The sequence below is a fragment of the Gadus morhua genome, chromosome 11, assembly GCF_902167405.1.
Source record: "Gadus morhua chromosome 11, gadMor3.0, whole genome shotgun sequence".
Lineage (NCBI taxonomy): Eukaryota > Metazoa > Chordata > Actinopteri > Gadiformes > Gadidae > Gadus > Gadus morhua.
The window spans coordinates 14584604-14610396 of record NC_044058.1 but is presented as its reverse complement, the minus strand read 5'-3'; the positions used below and the strand labels follow the sequence as shown (position 1 = coordinate 14610396).

The following is a 25793-nucleotide window of genomic DNA, read 5'->3' as shown; positions in this document are numbered from 1 at the left end:
ACAGAGTACTTTTTTGGAAAACTGGGCCACATGACATTTTATCTTGTGGCTGGTTCCTTGGGCACTGCCTGCTTGGCTTTGTGAAATATCTTATGAATAATGGAGAAAAGCTAATACTGAGGTCATATTTTTAATTTAGACTAGTTGACATTAACAATGAGTTCAATGAGGAGACCATCAACATAAAACAATTATTGCGCTACCTTGTGATATTACGACTGCAATATAATCCTTTCTAATCCACCCACATTGTTCATTTCCATTTAGTGTCTGAGTGACTTCAGATGGCTGTGGCTCGTTCTCAACTACTAATCAACAGCCAGTCGCAGTTGAAATTGAAAATGACTGGAGGAGATCTGGGAAATCGTTTTTGAACTAGGGTCGGCTACCGATGACTCGCAGGCTTAAACTGTAAACATCTGTAAGATAATTAGTTCTGATAACTACGATTTGTTTTTATTTCCTTGAACTCTACAAATAGAATCAAACGTACACAGAAGTGTGTCAAGCCCATATTCGGTGCCTTCGCATTGCTGTGGGCCATCAGAGATTCCAATCATAGCTACCCCTTGACCCAAACCCTTCTGGGGGTGTACATCATTACCGCTCACTCGGGTCATGCTTTAGATAATGCTGAATCCCAGTGTGTGCAACTCTATGCATCTTCGGCCCAAAACAGAAATTCTGCACAGAAACATGCTCGATTGAAGTTCAACCCGACCATAAAACATTTGACCCGAGCATCTCCATTCCTGGCTCATTGTTGTGCTTCCATCTATCGTACTTGCTTAGAAAAACACCGCCGTCTGATCCAAGGTTTTCCACCGGCTTTAATCTTCTTCTTTTTTTTGGACTGAAAGATTGCCGTTTCTCTTACAGATTGATGTTTCTACCTGAAGCTGGCCCTATCTCTCCCCCCTCTTGCGCTAACACTTAGTCCCGAGCCCTAGAAATAGCACTCTGGGAGTATGACTCATTTTTATAAGCTAGCTGAGACGCCCGATGACAAAGGCAGCAGTAAAGAGAATGCTCAGTTTTCTCAGGCAGTGAGCCGAGGAAAACATTAAAAGGTGTTAAGCCAGACGCGCATGCAGCAGGGAATTGCGTGTTTTGGTAATGTCTTTCCACCTTAACCCTCAGTGGAAGCCAAGTGAGCCATCTTTGGACCTTGTCTGGGGCTCTCCTATACCCAGCATGCATCTAGACATTCCCTAACAACCTCCTGCCCTTGCTGTGTCCGCCCAATGGGCTCACACAGCAAGTTCCTCACCCTCCATCTCTAGATCTCCAGAGCCTTCCCATCAGCCCGTCTTCTTTCTCCTCGCTTTTTTCCTTTTTTCTCTCTTTCATCTTCTGTCTTTCTTCAATCCTTCATCTCCTTGCTTTCATCCCCATGCGTCTGTCCTCTCAAACCCCACCCCCTACCTTCTTACACGCACATGCACGCGCGCACAACATCCCAGCCAGAATTCTTCCACATTCTTCCCATTTTCCTTTATCGACCCCCAGATCTTTCGTCTAATATCCCACCATCCTCCACCCTACCCTCCCCCATCCCTTTTTCGACACACAAAAACAGTTTATTTGCTTCCCGGGCTGATTTCCACTGTTGGTGATCTCCATCTAAGCCTCACCCACGGCTTGAACCCCAACCATCCACCGCCCCCACCTTCAACACGATTGATATAACGATGGAAGGCTTCATGGGATTGATCAAATAATCTTTTGTTGAAGGACATCTGTTACCGGTCTGGTATCATAGCTTTTAGTGAAGCCAGGATAGATGGTTTGGTTTTATGGTTCGATGGTGGCATCTTTAACTGTCTTTAATTTCATGAGATATCGTGTCCTAGTGTTTTATCCTAGTATCAGAGTCCACCAATGTTTAACCGGTTTCACCATTATGTTGTCTAAACAGGCAAACTGCACCAAACCAGCCTGTCAGGGAAACTTAACAAATGGCTTGTTTGGAAATACTAAATCATATTTATTTCTGAAGGAAAGTTTCACTAATGCTCTTCTCTGTCTACGCTTAAAACCTTCTTCACCTCTTCTTCCAACCTTGAATAATAATGAATCCTGCCTTTTTCTTTCTTGATTGGCAGTCTATGTCCCCTTCACTTCAACCCCCCATCCTATCCCTCCATCTTCCCCACAGTCACCTGTCTCTGTCTTTCTCTCTCGCCCTCTCTCTTCTCTCTGGGTCTCTGTCTCTCTCTCTAGCTCGCTCTCACTCTTTCCCGATCTCATTCGCTCTTTCTTTCGCTCAGTCTCTTTCTTTTTCTCTCTCACTCTCGCTCTTGCTCTCTCTCTCTCCCCCGTCTCAATCCCTATGTGTTGGAGGTCGACCTACTCAAGAGGCGACCGGGAGGAGACAATATGAACAGTGCTCACTGCCTGTAATTGCGCTGTGTGTGTGTGTGTGTGTGTGTGTGTGTGTGTGTGTGTGTGTGTGTGTGTGTGTGTGTGTGTGTGTGTGTGTGTGTGTGTGTGTGTGTGTGTGTGTGTGTGTGTGTGTGTGTGTGTGTGTAAGAGAGCGAGAGAGGGAGGGAGAGAGGGATAAAGCACGAGTCAAGGAGGAAGACGGCAGCAGTGTGAGAGAGAGAGAGAGAGAGAGAGAGAGAGAGAGAGAGAGAGAGAGAGAGAGAGAGAGAGAGAGAGAGAGAGAGAGAGAGAGAGAGAGAGAGAGAGAGAGAGAGAGAGAGAGAGAGAGAGAGAGAGAGAGAGAGAGAGAGAGAGAGAGAGAGAGAGAAATAGAGAGAGAGAGAGCTTGCGATAGACAGAACGAGTGAGCGTGCGGGAGAGTGAGTGAGATAGCACAAGAGAGCCTGCATCGCAGAGAGCAGAAGGAGAGGAACACAGACACAGTGAGAGCAAGATAGGCAGAACACGAGAGAACGCAAGCTAGAGAGAGAGAGAGAGAGAGAGAGAGAGAGGAAGAGCGAGAGAGCGAGCGAGAGAGTGTGGTCTCCGGCTGGCTGGATCACAGGCTCACTGTTGACGAATGAGCTGTCCACCCGTGGGTCTGGCAAACAGCGGCTGGTGACAAGCTGGGGGACTACGAACATGAATGTAATGCGCACCTTGCCTCGCTTGCTTTCAGATACCGGACAGAAGAAGACCCCTGAGAAGAAGGATGGAAGGCGCATGTCTTTCCAGAGACCCAAAGGGACCATCGAATATGCTGTGAGTAACGCAGCACAAACAAACCATCCTTGTGTTTGTTTTGGAGCCGTGTGCTTGCTGGTGATGTTGTTGTTGTTTATTCACTCCCTTTTTTGCGGTCGTCCTCTCTCTTCTAATGCTAGTGTGTGTGTGTGTGTGTGTGTGTGTGTGTGTGTGTGTGTGTGTGTGTGTGTGTGTGTGTGTGTGTGTGTGTGTGTGTGTGTGTGTGTGTGTGTGTGTGCCTTAGCCTGATTAGCTCCCTGCACATCGTAGCCGTAGCGACTGACGTTGTGTGTTGTGATGGCACTCTGCCTGCCCAGGAGCATATCAGTATATTGCCGGTGTAACACGTGTGTGTCTTTTGGCAAGTGTTTACATAAATGGGGATGCGGCTTCTGTGCACGGGCACGGAGGCTGAAAAGCAGCAGCAGCGAGTGATGGAGAGAGAGAGAGAGAGAGAGAGAGAGCGAAAGACGAGAGGAACACAGAGAGAAAGAGATAGAGAGAGGTGCCCATGCTGTCGAACGTTGTAGGACTTACTGTGTCACGGCATCTCAAAGCATTGTGCATTGCCGTTTCCCTGATGCATAGAGAATGCGAGGTGTCCCCGCATTCTGATTGCACTCACTGGCGCGGGAGGGAGCAGAGGAGCGCGGAGCTCTGCTTCTCCTGCCGGGAGCCGTATTTGTTTTGTTTCTGTTCCCGTCTCCAAATCAGCGAGCATTCCACCACTGAGCCCGCTGCTCTCTCGCATGACCTACCAACTGCACAGTCGTTTGTATTGATTTGGTTGTTGTGTAGGATTGGGGATGGCAGTGCGGGCGGGGGGGAGGGGGGGGGGGGGTTGAGAGGGATGGCAAAGTGAACAGAGAAAGCAATGGAAGGCAGAGGAAGCTCAGATTTCTGGCCGCCAACTGAAAATGGAGCCGTCTCCCGCTCGCCTCGGCGTGTTCTTCAAATGACCCTGAGATCCAGCTGCAGCAGACGGCCAGCTGCCGTCTCCTTGGCTACAGTGGGGGGGGGCTGCGTGGCTTGGGCTTGAGCTCTGACCCTCTGCACATGTGTGTGTCTCCATGTGAGTGTTACTGGGGGCAGTTATAGGGAGTAGAAACGTATGGGAGCAAGGAAAAATCTTTTGGAAGGGGTAGGGGGGGGGGGGGGATGGGGGGGAGGTGAGTTGCAGAGTGAGGGAAAGGCGGGGGTGAATGTCTGTTGTCTGAGGAGATGATTTTTAAATCGTATGACCTGTTCATGACCAGAATTTCACATTCATTTCGTTACTTAATAATTTTTCTAATCTTATTTTTCCCCAATTTTGTTTTTGTATGCAAGCGATCCCCTGATTACAACTCTATTTTCTCTTGACGTATTTTGTGTAGTCCTCCGTTCGCCGGTCACAACAACTCTGTATACCAACACCTACAGCCACAACACCCCATTCTGCCTTGGCTGGTTCCAGAAGCATGATTGACAGGCCGCTTGTCCTCCTCCCCTACTGACACCATGACCGCAGGAGATCTGTCAGGGGCCGGAGCACTTTGTCACTGCTTCAACGTCCTTCTTGAAAAAACAAGGGGAAGCGGCTGGATGAGTGTGTGTGTGTGTGTGTGTGTGTGTGTGTGTGTGTGTGTGTGTGTGTGTGTGTGTGTGTGTGTGTGTGTGTGTGTGTGTGTGTGTGTGTGTGTGTGTGTGTGTGTGTGTGTGTGAGATGGAAGGCATGGAGATTACCCAGGAAAAAAAGTGATTTCTATCACAGAGGGCTCACAGCCATCTCGCCCTTGCCTGCTTGGTATCTGGCTCCTTCTATCTTTAGTTCCCACCACAATCCTAGTCCACACCCAAGCCATCGCTCTCCTGGTGCCGGTCACCGGGGGGTTTAACATGTTGACGGACGACCAGGGCTCTGCCCAACGATGGCGTCCGAGCAGAAGACGTGCCGCCGCAGCCAATGCCGTGGGGACACTGGGGCAGTATGGTGACCATCTACAGCCGGACCCTCACTTCCATCTTGGTAGGCTTAGAGTTAGGGCTAGGAGAGAGTGAGAGATAAGGAGGGGGGCAGGGCAGGGATGGAGGGAGCGGGAGAGGAAGGCATGGTAGACAATGTTGAGATTATTGAGAGCGACATTATCTTAAACTTATCCGCTGCTCGCGGAAGGGGTTGGGGGGTGTGGCTAGGCATTGCAGAGAAATGTTACCTCATTCCAATTCCTTTCGGATCAAGTTGCCCAATGGCAAACTTCTTATTCTTTTTAATTAAAAATAATAATGAATTACCCTCACATTCTTTTATCATTTTAAGGGAACCATTATGTTCCTCAGAACGAACATATATGCCTGGACGCTGTTAAAACCTGCCTTTCACAGCCATCCACAAGCCCAGGGAATGGCTGGCACACCTGAAAATAACATACTAAAATAGTCTCAACTCCCTAGGCTGAAGCTGTGCTAAATAGGCAGACCAAAAACACACCGATTTGTATAGAACCTGAATCAGACAATGCAGCAGAAGCTAGCTCTGTTAGCCTGTTTACCAGAGAATAACCCTGTATCGTCTTAGAAAAGACCAGATGAGGATCTCCAGAGGAAATGAGCCTTCAACTGTGCTACTGTTGTGTGAGCACACTCCAGACCCTGGGAGGAACCTTCACTTGTAGCTAAATGGGGGCCAAAGGTTAGACGTTGAACGCTATTTATTATTATTTTTGTCCTCTACGCATCATGGCTAACCTGGCCATCACGTGGGGCTTAATTGAGGCGGCCGAAAAACTCATTGACTTGCATTAACCGACACTAAATGGCAATTTTTTTCCCCTATCCAAGCTCTAGTTTCCACAGGCTTAAAGTTGAAGGACTGGAATCGCCCCTCGGGTATAGATGCTTCTACTTTCCTTTTTAGAATGTGTCTAGAGATACAGATTATGACATATTGACAGGTTCAATCAAAACAGCCTCTGCTTTTTGCTGCCCAATCGCAGTTGCAATCACAGTTGCAGCTCCCAACTCCCAATACTAATCCTTAGCCGCAAAGGAAAGTGTTTGGCAACAACAACAGAAGCAGGGCCTGCTACACGTTATGGTGGGGCTGCTCGCCAGGCAGTTTGACTGAGAGGAGACACAGTGGGCATAGGAGGAGCTGCGACCATCAGATGAGTCATACACACACAGCACGCAAAGGTGTGCACGCACGTACACCACGAGACTGGTGGAGCAGCATCAATTGGAGCCCCATCAACGTCCTCACAAGCCGCCCGTTTTATTGCATTATCCACTGCTCGGAGCGAGATGGAGATAGAGATGGGGGAGATGGGGGGTTATGCGAATTCCTGTTATGTCTGTTCTAAAGACCCTCCTCAGAACACGATTCTATGGGGGAGGGAGGATGAAGCATGATGTGTTTGGTGTGCGAGAAATACCGAAAAAGAAAAATCATCGAATACACAGTCCAAATGTGAGCGAGTTGCCGTTCTAATTTTCTTGGCTCAAAGAAATTTCTGATTTGCACAATACCGCAATTGCGAGGCAGGATTTTTTGAATACACCACAGCAGCTATGCTGCTTAGCTTTTTGATGTGGGCTGGGCGTTACGTTCCTGGAGGGCGTCATTGTAAACTTGTCCAACTCATAGGGAACTCTACACCCTAGTCAACAACAGCCTCTAAACAACGATGAAGTCTTTTGACAATTTATGACATATCCTGCTCCAAAACATTGCCAAAATACATAGCAACATAATTTATCAATTATTTGTAAGATGTCGTAAATAAGGTCAGCAAACGGTAAGTTAACTATATTTTTGTCATGGTTTATAATTTGCTTGACAAGTGCTCATTTACTTGTCAGTTTGCTTCACTAGGACATGGGGCTGGACGGACAGACGGCTCTGTAATGGCATCAGTGGGAAGATGGCGGCCAGTGGCGGGGTAGAGAGGGGCTGGGCTAGAACGAAAAGAGCAAGTGTTGGGAAAATAGAGTATGGAGAACATGCGAGATCAGAGCCATTTGCTATTACCTTCCAGTCACAATTAAAGTTCTGGCTGCTTCCCCTTTGACGCAGTCCGCCGCGTGCTTGCGGTCGCTGCCCCAGGCGGTGGTCATGGTGGAACAAGAAGGAATGCGTACACATTAAACTTGCTTTCTGGCGTAGACATAGATCCAAGCAATAGCCCGTAGCAAAGCACTTTCTAATCTTGTGTTGAATGTTATTTTATACAAACATGTTTTTGTAATGATTAACAAATATTTTGCAGGGTATAGTAACCAATGTGGACATTAGCCGTTCCTGGAATTCGGGACTTAATGTAGTTGTCAATGCATGGCGGTTTGCCAGGCAGACATAAACATTTCCCCACTTGCTCTGTGTCCCCGTGAAACAGACAAAATGATGTGACTAGCCCCCCTCCCCGCCACCCCACCGTAGTAATGGATCCAAAATTAGGTCTCCCAATGATCGACCGGAGTGTAGTTGCACACAGTACGCATGCCATTAGGGAAGTAACGACGAGGTTGCCATGGCAACTGTAACGCTAAAGCCAGGCTTCTCCCTTCATTATAAACTGCCGGGGCGATGGCTGCTCTGATGGAGCATCATGGGTGATTAAACCGTTTGCTGGAGTATTATTTCCAGTTTGGTGATTTACTCAATTAATTGTGTTGATTATGGTTTGCCTTTGATGGGTTTATTGTTTGTTCATGGCTTTTTATCTCTGTATTTATTGTTTGCATTTTCTGGCTTTTGTTTTATTGTAGTTTAATTTCTCCTGTGATAAAAAAACAAAACACAACCATTTAAAATGGACACAAACCCAGTGAGGTATGAATGCATGTACTAGTCAGTGGAAAATATAATTACTATATATCATCGGTTTACCTTAATGTTTCAATTGGGTAAATGTTAATTAAACTGTAAGTATAACAACTGGTTAGGCGATAGTATTTGTGTCGCGTCTGACTCTCAAATGCCTCTTGTAGCGGCATATCATCATATCAACATATTGTCTTTTTCTTCAGAGGACCCAGAGGGAGCTTGAAAATGGCCATCGTTCATCCTTGTGTGATCCATACGCTGTCCCTAGGTACTGTGGGGTGTAGTAATGTCACATTACCTCTATCAGCTGGCCTCACAATGGCTGCTTCACTTCCCCACTGCCTCCTTGAAGAGAGTTGTTGTTGTTGTTGTCGACAAACAAGAAGCGCCTTTAATTATTTATCCAGGGTTGCAGTTTGAAATTGTGTATGATTGATCCTTGGTAAAACAATACAGGGCCCCTCTTGACATTAGGGGAACATGACCCTTAAGGTTGTATTGGATCCTTCCTCCATCCCCCTTTCCCTCCCCTCGTACACATCGGTCAATGAGTCAATAAGGAGGTCTGTATAATGCGGCCTATATTCTATGGGTTACCGGTTTTCTAGTCAATTGAGTTGGAGATCTATCTTGTCAATAGCAGCATTTCTGATCGAGAACCCATGCAAGGCTGCTCCCAATGTTTCCCTAGTGTTTTGTAATATGTAGGACCAATAAGCATTTGCAGAAGATTGAATCATGACAACCTTGAACAGATTGTCCACAGTAATAGTAACTAGCACACTGTTATTGTATTTTATGGAACATAGACGATGACAAATGTTTTGATTCAGCGGAAACCCCAAGGCAGCACTTCCGATAGGCTAATTATGTTTTTGTTCCGGTAGTTATTTCCATCTCATCCAGCACCTTTAACTTTTCCCCTAGTAAGGGTTTCAAGGAGCTGCAGCCATTCCAAGCATGCACTAGATGCACTCGGTAGAACTTTTAGGACAATTAAGTGACTCCCATTAGCACAGAAACAGAATGAAAGCATTTTCTATTTTATGAAATTTGACCTTGGTATTGATATTTTATTAATATGGTAGTAATATGTTAGTTAAACCATTACTGTTTGATCGTGCCATGAATTTATTGCATGTTGAATGTAAGAGCTCCATAAAAGTTAGAGAGAACTCTCTCACTCAGCAGCTTATTTTTCAGATGAATTGCAAAGTCCCTGGTCAGACTGTCAGAAATGACTTGTCACCTTCTTCTGTCGATAAAACCCCAACCTCACTTTGTCGACAGCTGTCAGAAAATAGAAACAACGGGGTGTAGGGAATGATATCGATGAGGATATAAGAATAATTTCATAAGGAAAAGAAAACACATTCATACATACAATTAACCCAGACTACAGTTCCCCAAAGCAGGAAATTTTTTTAAATTATTCAAGGTCCAATGTACTTACAACCAAGTAGTAGTCCAACCAGACTGCATAAGTCATGGCAAAATCGGAACCCGAAAATTTAAAACTTCGATGACGGGAAGGTAAGACAAATCTGTCTCAAAGCATAATACTCAATGGCATGACCTCATTTAGTCTCATCTGTTGGAGTGTTTGTATTGTTTAGATCGGATTCATTTCTCTTTGGCTTCGGATGTTTTTTCATGTTGACCTTTTCAATCCTACTGAATCTCCATGAGGATACCACTTCTTTTTTTTAAATGTACTGCTATTGGACAGTCCTGATGATATAGCCCTTTATGTTCCCTCATTTGCTGTTTTAGGGAGTGGGAGCTCCCCGCATAGGCCAGATCACAGGGGTGTTAAACCACATAGTTGAGGTGGGTAGTGGAACAAGTTTATATTATTTATTTGAAATATTTCCCAGTATGTGGATGACAGCGACTGATCATCACTTGATCATGTTGGTACATTGTGCACATCCTCTGCAGTTGAAGCAGGGAGGTGGGCGTAGATGGAACTGTGTGATTCCCTTCTTGGGCTTGCTGTTTGCATGTACTTTTTTTGTGTGTCCCATTTCATACAATATATGTGGTATCTCTTTGGGTCGATGTTCGACTTTAAAAATAGCTCGCTGTTTACATTAGAGCTGAAGTGTTTCAGGAGAATCAATACGCTGTGTGTCATGCTGGCCCGGTTGTGACCATTCTCTTGAGGTTTCTGATGTCGTTGTTGTTCCCCGACCTGATTAAAGACGTCATTAAATGTTTTAAATCAGCCTTGCAGTGTCTTAAACTTGCAATGATGCGGTGCATAAAGCAGCGCTTGTCCCGGTTAGCCACGTATTCACTCAGCAGGGCGCCGTTCAGTAATTAGGTGCTTTGTGCCGTTTTTTCCCTGCACTCACGTGTGCGAACATGAGTGTAATCAATGTATGGTATTGGATAAGCTATAGAAAAATCTGTAATGGGATCCGTAACCCATTGGGTCACAATAACATTACATTTAGGTGCAGTGAGGTTGTGTTGTCTTGAATAAAGAGAACAGTCTTGCCTTTTGTGGATTTCTTTTTCTCCAGTGTAGGGGAAACAAGTTCACAAGCAATTCGGATGAGTGTCTCTCAACTGAAGTATTGGAGGGTATTCTTACAGTATACAGTTAGATATCATTGGCTTAACGGCAGAGCACCAGTGTCTCAATGTTAGCATAATGAACATTGACGGGAGTCAGAGAACTGCCAGGTGCACAACAGGGTACACAGTTTCCCGGTGCTTTCTTAGCTACTGGAATTGTATGGCCATCATCCTTGGGCCATTTGCAAGCAATAAGTTTCAGTTGAGACTTGATGATTATCAAACAAATGCATCTTAAAGGATTAACTTGGACATGAAGTATAGCACGTTGTTAAGATTCCCATTAAAAGCTCTAAAAGCCAATCAATAATGACATTCAATAGACATTTGTTCTAGATGACACAAACTGGGAACAGAATGGTGACTAGTTAACAAAATGAAATGTAAAACAACTGTAGGAGATGAGTAGTATGTCAGGTGTTTTATTATTTTTCCGATCGAAAAATGAAAGGATATAATTCAATAGGAATTAATAATCAGATATTGTTTACCTCATATCTAAGAAGTTTGAATTATGAAATGCCGGTTTTGTTTTCAATACTCTTTCTGTGTCTTCAATAGCGCATGCTTGTATCTGTGTCATTTTTTCATTTGTTTAATTTGTCATAAGCCCACTCCCCACCCCAAAATACACACTGGTGCTGTGTCAATAGAGCCGGACCCTGTCCTTTGGCAATCTGATGGGATGACGCATGAATGACACGGGGCCTGGATGCAGTCTTGCACTCGGCATGGTCACATGTATAAGCTACTAATGACTAAAAACTGTCTATATATATATATATATATATATATATTAGAGCTGTCAGTTAAACGCGTTATTAACGACGTTAACGCAAACCAATTTTAACGGCGTTAAAAAAACTATCGCGCGATTAACGTAATTGTTTTATTTAAAAAAATTATTATTATTATTATTTATTTTATTTTTTTTCTTTGGCTCAAAACATAGAAGCAGTAGCCTGACTGCTATGTTCAAATGACATTTGTTCAGAGCAGTCGTTTGCTTGCACTATAGGCTCTTTTTTTGTATCGTCCTGTTTTGATCAGTATATGCCAATGTTGTTATCAATAAAAAATCATTTGCACAAGGCAAGCCGATGCACTTCACCATGTTGATAAGATAATTAAAATGAGAAGAATTATTCGACAAAAAAATCAAGGGATATTTAGCATAGAAAAATAATTTGCAATTAAACGCGATTAATCGTGAGTTAACTATGACATTAATGCGATTAATCACGATTAAATATTTTAATCGCTTGACAGCTCTAATATATATATATATATATATATATATATATATATATATATATAGACATACCGTTATATGTAATCTTTGCACATGTAATTAATTTATTCATGCTAGCGTGTCTGTTACTCCTGGTCCATGGGATCATATATCAGTCCTTAGTGAGTTTATTAGATTTGTCTTCAGGGCGGAGCAGCATGTTAGGATATCATGGCACTTTTATTCATAGAGGAGTTGTGTTTTGATGTGATTTGGTTTTGAAAAATGATGCAATTAGCATTTAATCAAGCCAGCCTATTTAATCAGCCTGCAAATGTAGTTGAAGGCAGAAGGCTGTTGTGTTACAGACTTCGGACGAGTGTTTTGGAAGCGGCTCGAAAATCACAAAACACATACAGTATGTATTTATATATTATTATTTTGATTCATTTTTTTGTGAAGCCATGCTTACACTGCATTTTTTTCCACATTTTATTCCTGTGCCAGTAATATTAATTTCCAGACACTAGACCTATGTCCAGGCCTTTCTCCCCTCCTGTGTGAGGAAGGATACAGGAGGATGTTGGTTGATCTCACCTTGCCTCTATGAGGTTGCTCCTCAAGAATCCTGAATCAGGCTTTGTTTTGGTTGGCTCCTCGGGTCAGCTTTCAAGATCTATGCTTGATATAATACTGGTTATAAGTTTGATATTTTTTGAGGAAAAAGAAAAGTGTTTACCAACTGGACCATTTGTTCACATACTTGAATAAAGGATCCAGTTGGTACACACTTTTCTGTTCTTCTGAAAGAGTGTGTGTGTGTGTGTGTGTGTGTGTGTGTGTGTGTGTGTGTGTGTGTGTGTGTGTGTGTGTGTGTGTGTGTGTGTGTGTGTGTGTGTGTGTGTGTGTGTGTGTGTGTGTGTGTGTTTTAAACATTCCTCAGTGTCTTTGTGAGAAGAAACACTTGGTCACACGTAACAAGGCTCGATTGGATGTTCCGATGTTCCGTGACGCTCCATTCAAACTCCCTCTCCTTGTCCCTCTTTATTAACCGTTAAGAGACTGCACATATGCCAACGTCATCCCCTCCCCATCTGACATATTTATAACACACAAAACGATTTTTAAAATTCCTGATATCTTTTAATAGGAAGGTTAAAAAACTAAAGATTTGACAGAGATGACGCTTTTGTGACAGCAGTTCATGAATACCTTAACCTTTTGTACAGCATAAAGCGACATAGACACACTGCTGTCTGTATGCTTACTGGTGGAGACATGGGATAACATGTTTGGCAACAGTGTAACATCTATGCATGAGAAAATGCTCCACCTGATGGTACACAGACAGACAGACAGACAGACAGACAGACAGACAGACAGACAGACAGACAGACAGACAGACAGACAGACAGACAGACAGACAGACACTTACCTAACACCTTTGCTACCTTACCTCCCAACCAACATAACTCTGGTTATGTCGGTTCTTCTTTGTTTGGTCTACGGAATAGAAATGTAGAACCAGTCCAACGACAAACATGTCATTTGACTTGCTTCTCCATCTTCTGTTTCTTGGTGAAACCAATAGCTGTTTATGATGACCATGAGCATTTGTTACATTATGAAACAAGGCTGACAATAAAATCTGAGCTCTTTTCTCACAGCATCACACTCGGAGGAAGGGAGGGTGGGGAGGGAGGGCTGAAGCTAGTCATCTCTGTTGTACCATATCTGAAAAACACTGCTTTTTATTCGAAGAAACCATCACATTACAAACAGTGCAGCTGCGGTTCTTAACGGCAGGCGATTCTTCCACCCTCTCCTATCCTCACATGCAGCCTGCCGCCCCGACTCACCCCTTTCTCTCTCGTTTTGTGGTCCAGGTGGAATCCCGGGACACGCTGAACAGCATAGCGCTCAAGTTCGACAGCACACCCAATGAGCTGGTGCAGCTCAACAAGCTGTTCTCCAGGGCCGTGGTGCCTGGCCAGGTGTGGACCCGGGCCGTGCACCCCCACCACCACCCACCCACCAACATACAGTACACAACCCCACCAACATACAATACACCACCCCTCCAATGGAACATGCCTCATTTATAAACGGCACAAATCCTGGCATTACATTTCATCGGTGGCCTAGAAAGGATTTTATCTTCAAAAGGATTTTTGGACGGATATATGTTGTTTTTTCCTTGATTTGATCATTTTGTCTCCTTTGACGACGTCTTGGTGCATTTATCGCACATGCTCTTTGATGTCTGTAAAAAAAAATAAATTGATAGTAGTACATGAAAACTTTATTTCGGGGACAATGTTGATTCCCTCGATGGCTCGGGGTCAGACCGACATGTTACATGCAAGCACACATTCATTGGGAACTAACCATGCCTTGAACGCCCACAGGGTACCTGGGGCTAGGTCTCCATGCACACAATCATAAGTTTATGGGCTATTATGTTGTTCAAATATTGTGCAATTTAGATGTGGTCGAAAAGCTGGATGGATATGTCCTGTAGTTTATTATTCAATACACTGTATTTAAGAAGACATACTTCTCTTATTACTGTGAACTGTCTAACAGCTCCAGTCTGTCATGCTATATGCAGTATTTATGTACAGTTTATTGCAGTTTTCTTAGCTAGATTCTGATTGACTGAGTTAATTCAAGCAAAAAACTTTGTTCATCATGTACTCTCTTCAGGAGAACATAAACATGCATTCAAACCTAGCCTCTTAAATACATTTTGGAACACTTTGATTTAGCTTAAAATGCCTGTTGGACTAACTGACTTGGAAGCTAACCTGCTTTAAGTCTGCTAAAATCAGTGCCCCATGCACATGCCTTGATAGATCTCGCACTGTTGAGCGTCAGCCAGATTTTAAAATTGAGAGACGGCAGGCATCCAACATAATATTTTCCTAGGAAATTTCTTGGCCTCTGAAAGAAAATGCAGATGGTGACAAGCCACTCTGGAGCCCAGCTCTGTGACTCTCTTTGGGCTCGGGGAAGGACAGACAAAGGCAACTTGAGATGTGTCCAAACAGTGGGCGGCTGGAGAGCACTTACCAAGCCATCAGCCGTCTTCTGGTTTTCGAGGCTGGGACTTGAGTGATCTGCACACTGCACTCCTGCACAACCACAACCACTAATTTATCCACCTTACTGTTGCACTCACAATCACAATGTGTATATATTTCCATATATATGTGTGTGAGTGTATATGTGTGTATTATATATATATATGTATGTACATGCATACATACCTACATACATCGAAGTGTATCTCTTTCCCCATATTAATTGTTGAAACCTTTCCATAACTATTTCATATAAAATAGATATGAAATTGTGCATATTATGTGTGATTTTCAGCACATGCGTGTAAATGTTACATTTGATCCATGCATTTGTGTGTGCCTATCCTTTTTCCCCAACCCCCTTTGCATGCATGCGTGCATGCATGCATGCATGAGTGTTTGCACAGAGGCTTAGCCTGTGTAAATACGGACCGGTCTTTGTGTTCTGTGTGCAGGTTCTGTACGTCCCTGATCCAGAATACATCTCCAGTGTGGGAAGTTCCCCCTCCCTCAGTCCCATCAGCCCCCTGTCTCCCACCTCCTCTGAGGCTGACCTGGAGAAGGTGACGGTACGTTGACCCTCCCCCCAGCCCCAACCCCCCCTCACACCCGCCGACACAATTCTACACAGTCCAAGTTGAGGAGCACTTGCAAAATACAACTTGCCAATGACTTTGACCTATTGCTACACATAGTACTGTTTGATAGTACATGCACACACACACGCAGTAGAAGTGGTACATCTGGGTACCTGTTGCCCAGTCCAACAAAAAAAAAAAAGATGTTAGATTGATGGTTGATTCTGGAAGTCACGTTTTTGTGTCTTCAACATGCACACGTGTGAACCAGTTTGTGGGCATATTTTCCTGATGAGTGATTAGAATGGGCAGCAACTACCCACATGTACACACATACAGAGAAATGTGTCTCTTGCACACTCATCTCTCGCATACGCACGCGCACATACTGTTTGCAGAAACACTCACAGCCTGGCCTCCTTTTGTGACATCTCAAAGTCACGCCGATCATCAATTTAATGGCAACCACCCAGAAGGATGTGTCATAAAGGACACAGCAGGGGGAGAACTGTCTCATATAATCCAAGGATATGCCAGGGACAATGTCTAATATTGTCCAAGCAATGAGGGACACGGTTAAGGGATGCGGGGGGAACTGTAATATTGTCCAAGGCCAAGACAGGCTGTAATAGCATTTTGTTTTCTCTGTGTAGGAATGTATTGTGGCCTTTGGCTTCCCAGGGCTAGATGTCAAGCAAATTGTTGCCTGCCATTTTCTGGCAGTGCAGTTATTGCTTCATCGGGTCTGTTAGGCCGAAAGGGGACTGTGTTAATGAGGTCTGTGATGAAGGACAATTTGGTGGTGGTGATCGAACCGTAACCAATATCATTTTTTTTCTAAATCATTTTGTGTGAACGTGCGTGCCACAAATGTAAACAACAACAGTAGCACATTGGTCTTTGGTGTTAATGTTGTTTTTTTTAAGTACTTGCATGTCATAATATATTCTGTCCATCAATTCCGTACAGAAGATCACACATTCATTCCTAAATGCCAAATGCTTTTGGGGAGAATTGGAAGGAAGATCTTTTGACAAGCTCTATTGGTAAGGTGTTTTAGTGAAGCCAGGACAGACTGGTTGGACCTCCCGGACCCCGTATTGCCCTGGCTCACAAGGCCGAGCAGCAAGTTTAGAGGGGCCCTCAGACCAGGGGACGGTTGCCTTGGCTGGTTGACGCCGCCGTTTGTCTATGAATGATGATTATGGCGAGGCAATAATTGTACAGCACTTTGAGTACCCACAGGTCTGAAAAGCGCTATTTAAATGCAGTACATTGACCATCTAACATGTTCATTATTTCTGCCACTGCAACTCAAGGTAAGTGCACAGCCTCTTGTATAACCTATAGCTGGTTTGTTAAAGCAAGCAAGTAAGAAGGAGCGCCGCGTGGCTGGGAGTTTGCCTTGACAAAAGGTTGCTGCCGTTCCATGGAGTGAACGCTGCTGAGAAAGGTTGCAAGGCATTGATTCAGCAGCTCTAAAGATAGCCCGTTTTAAAGGGCTAATAGTGTTTGATCGTGGGACCTCGGTTGTTCTCGGGACAGAGTTGTGGGCTTAACTCAAGAGGAATAGTAGAATAACCATCCTTAAATAAAAGATTATTAAATCGTTCTAGTTAAGTATGAAGTATGTATGAAATTGTAGTAGTGATGGTATGAAAACAGTACAATTGCTGGCATAAATATGCAGAATAAATGTATGTATATATACACACACCTCCCCTCCCAGCCCAGTGGCTCTCAAACCCCCCTTGCTGCAGGTCAACTCTTTTGTCGTCCGCATCCGAATGAGCCAATCAATAAGCACTGCAGGAACCTCTGTGGACCCCCCCCCCCCCCCACAAGAAATACAGTCTGTTTGTACCCGCTGGCCCCTGTCTCCTTGGCAACGGATATCCGTGTTCTTTATTTTCGGTTGCCCCTACCGGAAAATGGCTGCTGCTGCCGACGGCCTAACAGCCACCGCACATCCATCGAACCGGGGTCACCGCCGTCATCAACGGACTCTAGGGGGAGGCGCTCAACCGCCTCTTTCCCTCCCCCCTCCCCCTCCTGCGTCCACCTGTAGTTCCCCCAGCGCGGCAGTGGCGGACCCAGAAGAAGGGCCTCCTTAGTTGACTTGACTTATCTATTTAGGTCAGGCCTGATGGAGGAACGAGAGCATATTGTGTCGGCCTCTCCACGGGGGGCGGATCAGAGAGAGAGAGAGAGAGGGAGAGAGACGGGTTGCGACTGCGGAGGAATTAAGCCTTTAAAAGTGATGGGGCGTCGGATATTTAGAGCAACTGGAAGCGCGGCGATGGCGGCGGCGGCAGCGGCGGCGGCAGCGGCGGTGGCAGCGACGCTTGCTCTCCACCAGACGTGAAGCGAGGCAGCAATTATTTCAGGCAGAGGAAGTGCACTGGAAAGGCAATGCAGATAGGGCCCGATGGCTCACTGAACGATGTCTCGGCTGCAAGATCTGGGTTTGTTTGGGAAATGGGTTTTATTTTTTTGTTTTTTTACACCCGGCTGCTCTCTTTTCCCAATCCGTGTGTGTGTGTGTACGACTCTATGTGTGTTTGTGGGTGTCTGCAGCCTGTATTGCCAAGGGCTGTTTAAGCAGGAAGCAGGGGAAGCGGCTTCCAGGTGCTGGTTGATTCAAACGCCCAGGAAGAACCCTAATAACAACTTATTCCTCCACAACCCTGCATTTTCTAATTACCAGACTATTTTGGTGCCATCATCCTATCAAAGAGGCCATCCGCTAATAGACGGGCACAAGTACATATATATATAGCGGCGAGGCAATAAAATAGGCTGTTGTCTTTGTCTGCTCTGTATACAGATGCATTTAATGCAGCAGCTGTTTAAATAGCCTATTACTGGATGTTCCCCTAGCCTAAAGAGTAACACTGGGAATTGCTGGTTCCCCATTAGTGTGATGAGCAATCGTACAAGAGCACTATTGTCGCGCCATAGATGTCATATAAGTAACGTTTTAAAAGGCTGCAATGTGCCCACCATCATTTGTAAGGAAATCACTTCACATCAGACGTTCATCCATCATGGTAGGGTGGTACCTGTGGAATACATAACATACTTGGTGGCACAGTCTCTGTGTTAATCTACACACCAACCTTAACCTTTTCTGTGTTGTTTTGTTTATTTTTGACTTGTTGGGTCTAAAAGAGGTCTGGGGTATGACATGTGTTCACGGCCCCCTCCCTTTCTTTCTTTCTTTCTTTCTTTCTTTCTTTCTTTCTTTCTTTCTTTCTTTCTTTCTTTCTTACTTTCTTTCTTTCTCTCTTTCATTCTTTCTCTGACATATCTGTCTCACTGTGTATCCCTCTGTGGCATTTGCAGACAGGTTAATTTGCTTTCTATCACACACAGACACACGCGTAGTCTTCACAAGCACATAGGAATAGATGGGTACACATGCAGGTGCACACGCACGTTTGCTTTGGCACCGTCACGCTCACTCTGCCCACTGCTGACCTTCCCCCGTCACCTCCTGTTTTGGCATCCACACCTTTATCCTCTATTCTCTCCATTTCTCCCTCCTCTACTTCCTTCCTTCTACCGGGGTGGGATCTAAAATTAGCACTGGTGGAATGACGAGCACTCTTCATGAACTGGGACTGGATCCACTTATTAGGTACCACTAGTCTCCGGTTCCACGGCTATTTAGGGTGCGCTCCCCACGATGCGCTTTAGTGGCTGCCGACACTGTTGCACCATCTCCGCTCGTGTTAGCGTTTAGACAAATGCGTCTTAAAAAGCACAAATTAATTCAATCGGCTCTTTGAGTGGACTGGAGAGAGTATTAGAATTACGGGACTTCTTCCCGGATTAGTCATCGTCTCCTGTTTGACATATAAAGTGCGTAACATTTTCTTTTCTTGTACATTTACGTTGAGTCATTTCGCTAATGTGGTTATCCAATATGATTTCCAAGTGTGGTTGGGAACGAAATCCATACCGAGGTAACTACCAATTAAAGTGCTGCTCGGCAAGTTTCCAAAAAATACCAGATATGAAGATATGAGTGCAGGAGAGCGGTAGGAACTGGAAACTAGGGTTCTTGTATTTTAATATGATAATTATCAGGTCATTATGAGTCTGTACCGCAAACGTCTAAATATAATAAAAGGTTTGACACAATAGAGTACTAAAGTGTGTCGTCACGTTTCCATAGCAACCGATTTTCGGTTCTACACAAACCAAATTAACAAAGGGAAATCCCATGCCACACGAACGTTTTATAGAAGAGGAACGATTTTTTTGCGAATTGATTTGCGAGTTTGCTTTACCAATGATGTGAGTAAAATTGAGATTGGGCCAATTTACCGTTACATTATAAACTTTGTCTTTCATGCTAGCGCGAACTTTTCCTTTTAATACCCCATCAGGGGAATACATGAACGCCTCGACATGTTTCGGTTGGTAGTGATTTTCACCTCTTGAAATTGATTTATTTTCGTTTTGAAAGAAACAACACATGGAAGCTACGGAAAACACCATCTCTCGTTCGGTTGTTTAGAACTGAAAATCTGGTTGCCAGGACAACGTGACGTTTTCAGTTTAGTACTCCATAGAGCTCGTAAATACGCCCCTTCAGGTAGACCCCTCATGGGACCTCTGGGCGAGGAAAATTAGAATGGGAGTCAATGGAACGAAATTTATTATTTTCTGATCCCAGTCATTAAATGCCTTGGATTACACATATTTTGTTTGGGTCCAAATAATAATTTTTCACGTAAAGAGTTTGACCGTTTATTGTGCAATTGTTCACAATAAACGGTCAAAGGGTGTAGAGAAAACACAATGAGAGACTACACGTCTCGTATGTGACGATGACAATCTCCCCATCGGCATAACTGAAAATCTACACATTTCACCTCTTTCGATGCTGTTATCCTCCCCTTGGAAAAAAGCGGTGAGGTGGAGCAGAGAGATCGCCATGCCTGTACCAGAGTGGTGGTGACGTATATCATTCGCGTCGAGAGCAGCGAGGGGCTGTAGTTCACAACGCGGCCTCACGCAAAACCTAACATTATCAAGCTTCTTCTGAATTTTTTTTTGTTTTCTTTGCATGAAAAATTATAATTTATATCCACAAACAACATGTGTAATCGAGGGCATATCAGAACTGGGACCAGAAAATAATTACTTTCTCTCCAGAGGTCCCATGGGGGTCTCCCGGAAGGGGCGGACTTACGAGCTCTATGGAGCTCTTCGATTATCAGACGTCATGAAGTCACTCAACGTCCTGCTCCTGCTTCCTGAACGGTCAATGTCCACTTGGGGGCGCTGTGGAGTCGTATTTTGTGGTGGGATCTCACACTGTCACGGTCAAGGTCAAAGCACAGTGGCATCACTAAATCTCCTCCACCAGCCTTTTCTGTCAATATTCGAAGGGCAAGGGAAAAAAAAGCCTGCACAGATATCAAAGCTAATTTAATAAACATTCTGCTATTGAATGTTATGCCATGCAGTTGACATTTCGCCTCTCAGAAATGCCAGAATTAAACGTATGAGCTGTTTCGTTATGAGATCTCTCTCTCTCTCTCTCTCTCTCTCTCTCTCTCTCTCTCTCTCTCTCTCTCTCTCTCTCTCTCTCTCTCTCTCTCTTTCCCCCCCCCCCCCCCCCCCCCCCCTCCCCTACTTTGATTCCAGCCACTGACTCCACAAGACTTCAGCTCTGGTTATTTGACTACATTGAAAGCAGCAAGTGTTTGACTTCAGTTTTTCCGTACGGACGATGTTTTGCACAGCCTCTAAATATAAACGATGCCCTTGGTCCTGCTCTTTCAATGGCTGTGGTTTGACTGGAGGAGATCCATTCAAGGTTCCGGTAGTTTTACAACACCCTGCGGTGTCGTCTTGTGCCACCGGGTTCAACCTTGATGTTCTAAATCATATGTTTGTGAATGAGAAGCGAGGGTATGTGCGGGCGGGGAGATCTTGAGCTTGGAGTGAATTTAAGTGTGTTCTGTGGGACAATGTTTAATGGCCTGCAGGGGGGAGTGAAACCTTCTGCTAAAGTATACAAGCAGCCTGTGTTTACGGTGCCTACAATTTTATGACAGATTGGCAAATTGGAGGTTCCACTTCCTCATGTTGACCGATCATACTGTACACCTTATCCCTGCGCTTCCTAAACACAAGGGACGCTAACTCAACGCATAGATAAGGGTTGAACACGAAACCGGGCGGGAACTCAGAACTTCGCACCCTTAGTTCTGGAAAGCAAGGAGGTCCCTCCCTTCCTTGACGGAGTGAAAATGAATATCGTGACTAGAAATTGATGAACACCTTTTTCATTAAGTCGTATACACCACTATCTTCGGTCTTTGCAGGCTACTAAAGGTTATATAGGTACGCAACAGTACAGTAATGCACGGGAACTCACTGAGCCTAAACGAGGCTTTCGTGCCTGGAGTATCATAACGTTGGCATAAGTCCCCGTCGCTCCTAGTTGATTGAACGTGTTCATTTCCATATCAAACACAGTTGTCTTGAGATCAAGTGGTCTTGGTTGTCAACAGTCGACAGGCATGAACATGTCAACACCTGGTGAACAGGTTGCCTGAAAACCGTTGGAGTCAGCAGGTTGGAATACCCACGTCTGGCACTAGTTCCCTTGTGAGCTCTGGGTAAATTGCAGACGTGTGTGTGTGTGTGTGTGTGTGTGTGTGTGTGTGTGTGTGTGTGTGTGTGTGTGTGTGCGTGTGCGTGTGCGTGTGATTGGTGGTTGACACCCTTTTTCACCGTTGATTTTTCCCATGATAGGCCAGTGTTTAGTTCTTTCTATGAAAAAGGAGTTATGTGGTGACTGCAAGACGATCGTCTATAGCAGGTGTGCGTCTGTCTGTTTATGTGGATTCTATTTGCACATTATGTTGAGATGCACTGTGTCAAAATAATGTCTGCAACTAAATGAACATGTACGGGGGGCAGAGACAGAGAAATTGAGGCTTTTTGTTTTTTTTGTCACCTCCTACCTTGAAATACAAACGCACAAGAATACGAATGAACTGCGGCTGTGTTATTCCACTCGGACTCTAGTCTATTTTGGATGCAACAATTCAAACAAGTTATCTCCCGACGCCGCCAGGTGATTGGGGCTCAATGCTGTCCGACCAGTAATCCGCGTGAAAACAATCTCCCTTTTTTAATTTTTTTCAACACATTCAAAGGAGGAACCAGGAAGCGAAACCCAGGGCCAATATGCGGAACACTACCTGGTGCCGCCGCCGCACCGGCTCCCCGACAGCAAAGGCTTGTTTTATTGGAGAAACAGATCGTTCGGCCCCCTCATCCCAGAGCCGGCGCTCGTTGTGTCGACGTGGGTCAGGAGCCCCGGGCAGTGTTCGGTCGACTGTGCTGGGAGACGAGGACGAGGGAGGCGAACGTAGGCGCGCGCGTGTCAGCAGTGCAGCAGACGCTTTTTGGTTTTCTTTCTGGCTCCTACTCGTCTGGCGGCGCTTGACATTTGACAACATTCACGCAGCGCCGCACTTTTTTGGTTAGCTTTCTCTTTTTTTTTTTGTCCAATTTCGTGCGCTCTTTCTCTTCGCCTTCGTCAGGCCCCGCCACGCACACGCCCGCGCACACGCACACAGAGTATGTTCTGCTTATGTACCTCCAGGCTCTACTCCCTCATTATCTTTTTCTCCGAAACACAAACACACATCACCCCACTCCCCCTCACCCAACTCCACCACTCACTTCCTCCTTTACCATCCAGAGAGCTCCTTCAGTCTGACCTGCTGTCGGTCTCTCAGTCTCATTGAGGCTCACTCAGTGGGAAAAACAGTCTGCTGTTCTGCCCCAGTGACAGTCCCATCAGGCTGAACATCTGCCCAGCGACCACCGCTCCTTCTTACCCTGCAGTCAGTTATGCAGACACACATGACACCCCCAGTCAGTCCAGTCAGTCAGTGAGTCGGTCTTCCGCTGCACAGGCTCATAGATTGCATGGCAGGGAGCCACCGGTAGAAGCAGCTGGCCCACCATTCCTCGTGCTCACAGCCCAGCAGTCGCGCCATCTGTGGCACATCGCCGCAGCGCTGTTGGCTGGGAGACAAAGGATGGCAGCAACAACAGAATTGAGAATATATTGTACCTGCCAGCATATAGGCCTGGTGTGGTGAGATCTTAGTTAGAGGGCTGACTGGCTACGCAGTGCTCTCTATGGACTGATGGTGGACGACAAGGGCCGAACGATCATGATGGGAGACGATGATAGCTGCGTCTAGCAAATGTTTTTATTCATGACAGAAAATGGGAATAGGTTGAAGTGTTTTTTTTTTTTGTTATGTCTACAGTAGACTACGTTTTTCTTTACTGTAACCGGCTGGTATGGGAACACAGAATAATAAAGCTGTTGAAGGAGTGTCGAGCTGCCAGTTTGATGGCTTACTCTGTGCTGCCATTAAATGATGTTCAAGGTGGTGCACGCTTGTTCCTAGTGCATACAGTGTTGGGGGGGGGGGGGGGGGGGGGGGGTTGACAGATAAAAAGCTTTCAGATCCCTTCTGTGCACTAGTGTTTTAAAATAGGATTTTGGTTCATCGAGTAGGCTGGCTAACCTCACACAACCCCATTGGCAATGCATTGTGCCAATATTGGTTTAAGGATAATGCTTTAGGTGGTATTGAATATAAAACAAGATCTGAGGTTTCCCTTTTGACGGAGACAATATGCCATATTTGTATGGCTTATGAATTCATTCTCTATGGCCTCGTCAGTTTTCATTAAAACACTGCTAACCAGACAAGGAGAACATTATGCTTAACGCTCCGAAAGGGTATGATTATATTCTTGCTAATTGCCCCTATTAATCACAGACTATGATAGGTGAATTGATTCATTTTACATTAGCCCTCCTCTGAGCTAATAGTTGTGCTGTATGAAGTATCTGTGAAGACTGGCGTCTACAGAATTCACGTGATCTCTGCTTTGTGTCTCTCTCGTGATGCAAACAATGTTGATTTGTTTTGCAATTTAAACCAAGTGCCAGGCATGCAAATTTGTCCCCTTTTGGCAAAAGTGGTGCTTAGTTCTCCAAAGTCGTCTGGGGATTAACTCCTCTGTGGGTTGAGTTCACCATAGGGTGGTTATAGTGTTCTTTAAAAGTTTAAATCCCAATCCAGTAAAAAGAGAGTGGCTATGTAGAGAAGATTCCTTATATCTAATCCGGATTGATTAAGATTTGCATTTACAGTTGTTTGTTGCACTGCATGGACCTAGTTGAAGCATGTTTTATGTATTCCCACACATAAACATTTTTCATGCCAAAAGTTCAGATATTTCAAGTTTTAGCGCTGTGGAGTTTCCTTTAGGCCTTTGTTTGTCTGGGATGGGTGTTTCCCTTGCTTTTCCTTTTTGGAATCTTCTGATTTTTGTAAAAGAACATTTCATAACTGAAGTAAACAAGCCTTGGGGTATAATCGAATTTCATGTTGCAATCACAAATATAACTGCTTCTGTCTCTCCTGGGGCGCCTTTGGCGATAAGTGCTAATCTTTCCCAGAGATACAAACAATGTCGCCCCCAACACCCAGTTTGTTACATTTATAATGCTTAAAATGCAAGGGCTTTCGTCAATGGCCCATTGGTTCAATCACCATTGAGTGACCTTTTATTGACCATTGTTTTTTCTATAAACAGAGGAAATGTTCTAATTCATTCATTTATCTCGCAGGTCAAGCTGATATCCCTGCCACTCCATTCCCAATGTACACATCAATTCTGCTTTGGTTTAATTTTTCCCTTTCTCTGGCAACATCTGTGCTCGGTCTCTGTGTGTTCAGGACTCGGATGGCCCCCCCAGACCAGAAGGAGTCCACCCCCCAGTGTTCTCGGCCCTGCGCCACGGCCGGGTGGTGTCGTCTACCTCGGAGGAGGAGGAGGCCCTGACAGAGAAGTTCCTGAAGATCAACTGCAAGTACATCACAGATGGCAAGGTGAGCCACACACCTTATAGCGTCATCATCTCGATTGACTCCGCTTGGAATCAGCACCGCTCCTCGCCACAGCCCCCATGCTGTTATTTAACCCAATTTGTTCTGAATCTTCCAAACTATAATTATTCTTTTTTTGTCTGGCCCCCCTCCCAATCTGCGTGCTTCACCCATCATCCCGCCGCCCCCAGGGCGCGGTGAACGGCGTGCTGCTGGTCACGCCCAACAACATCATGTTCGACCCCCAGCGTATGGACCCCCTGGTGCTGGCCCACGGCTGTGAGGAGTACGGCATCATGTGTCCCCTGGAGGAGGTGCAGTCAGCCGCCATCTTCAAGGAGATCACCGACGCCAAGATCAGGGATGGCGCGGTCGGGTAGGAAATCCGAAACA

The 25793-nt window shown here is 45.1% G+C and overlaps 1 protein-coding gene across 9 annotated transcripts in view; it reads left to right on the top strand.

The window, feature by feature from the left end:
* The window catches only part of oxr1a (oxidation resistance 1a), a 133630-nt gene that overhangs the window by 91546 nt on the left and 16291 nt on the right, over positions 1 to 25793 (top strand). For 8 of the 9 annotated variants that reach the window (XM_030371033.1, XM_030371035.1, XM_030371028.1 and 5 more), the window contains 5 exons: positions 3104 to 3186; positions 13673 to 13780; positions 15325 to 15438; positions 25251 to 25403; positions 25592 to 25776. In XM_030371033.1, coding sequence (XP_030226893.1) covers positions 3104 to 3186; positions 13673 to 13780; positions 15325 to 15438; positions 25251 to 25403; positions 25592 to 25776 — 643 coding nt within the window. Of the gene's footprint in view, positions 1 to 2738; positions 2868 to 3103; positions 3187 to 13672; positions 13781 to 15324; positions 15439 to 25250; positions 25404 to 25591; positions 25777 to 25793 lie in introns of those variants that run through there. The other variant, XM_030371036.1, reaches the window with a different exon arrangement.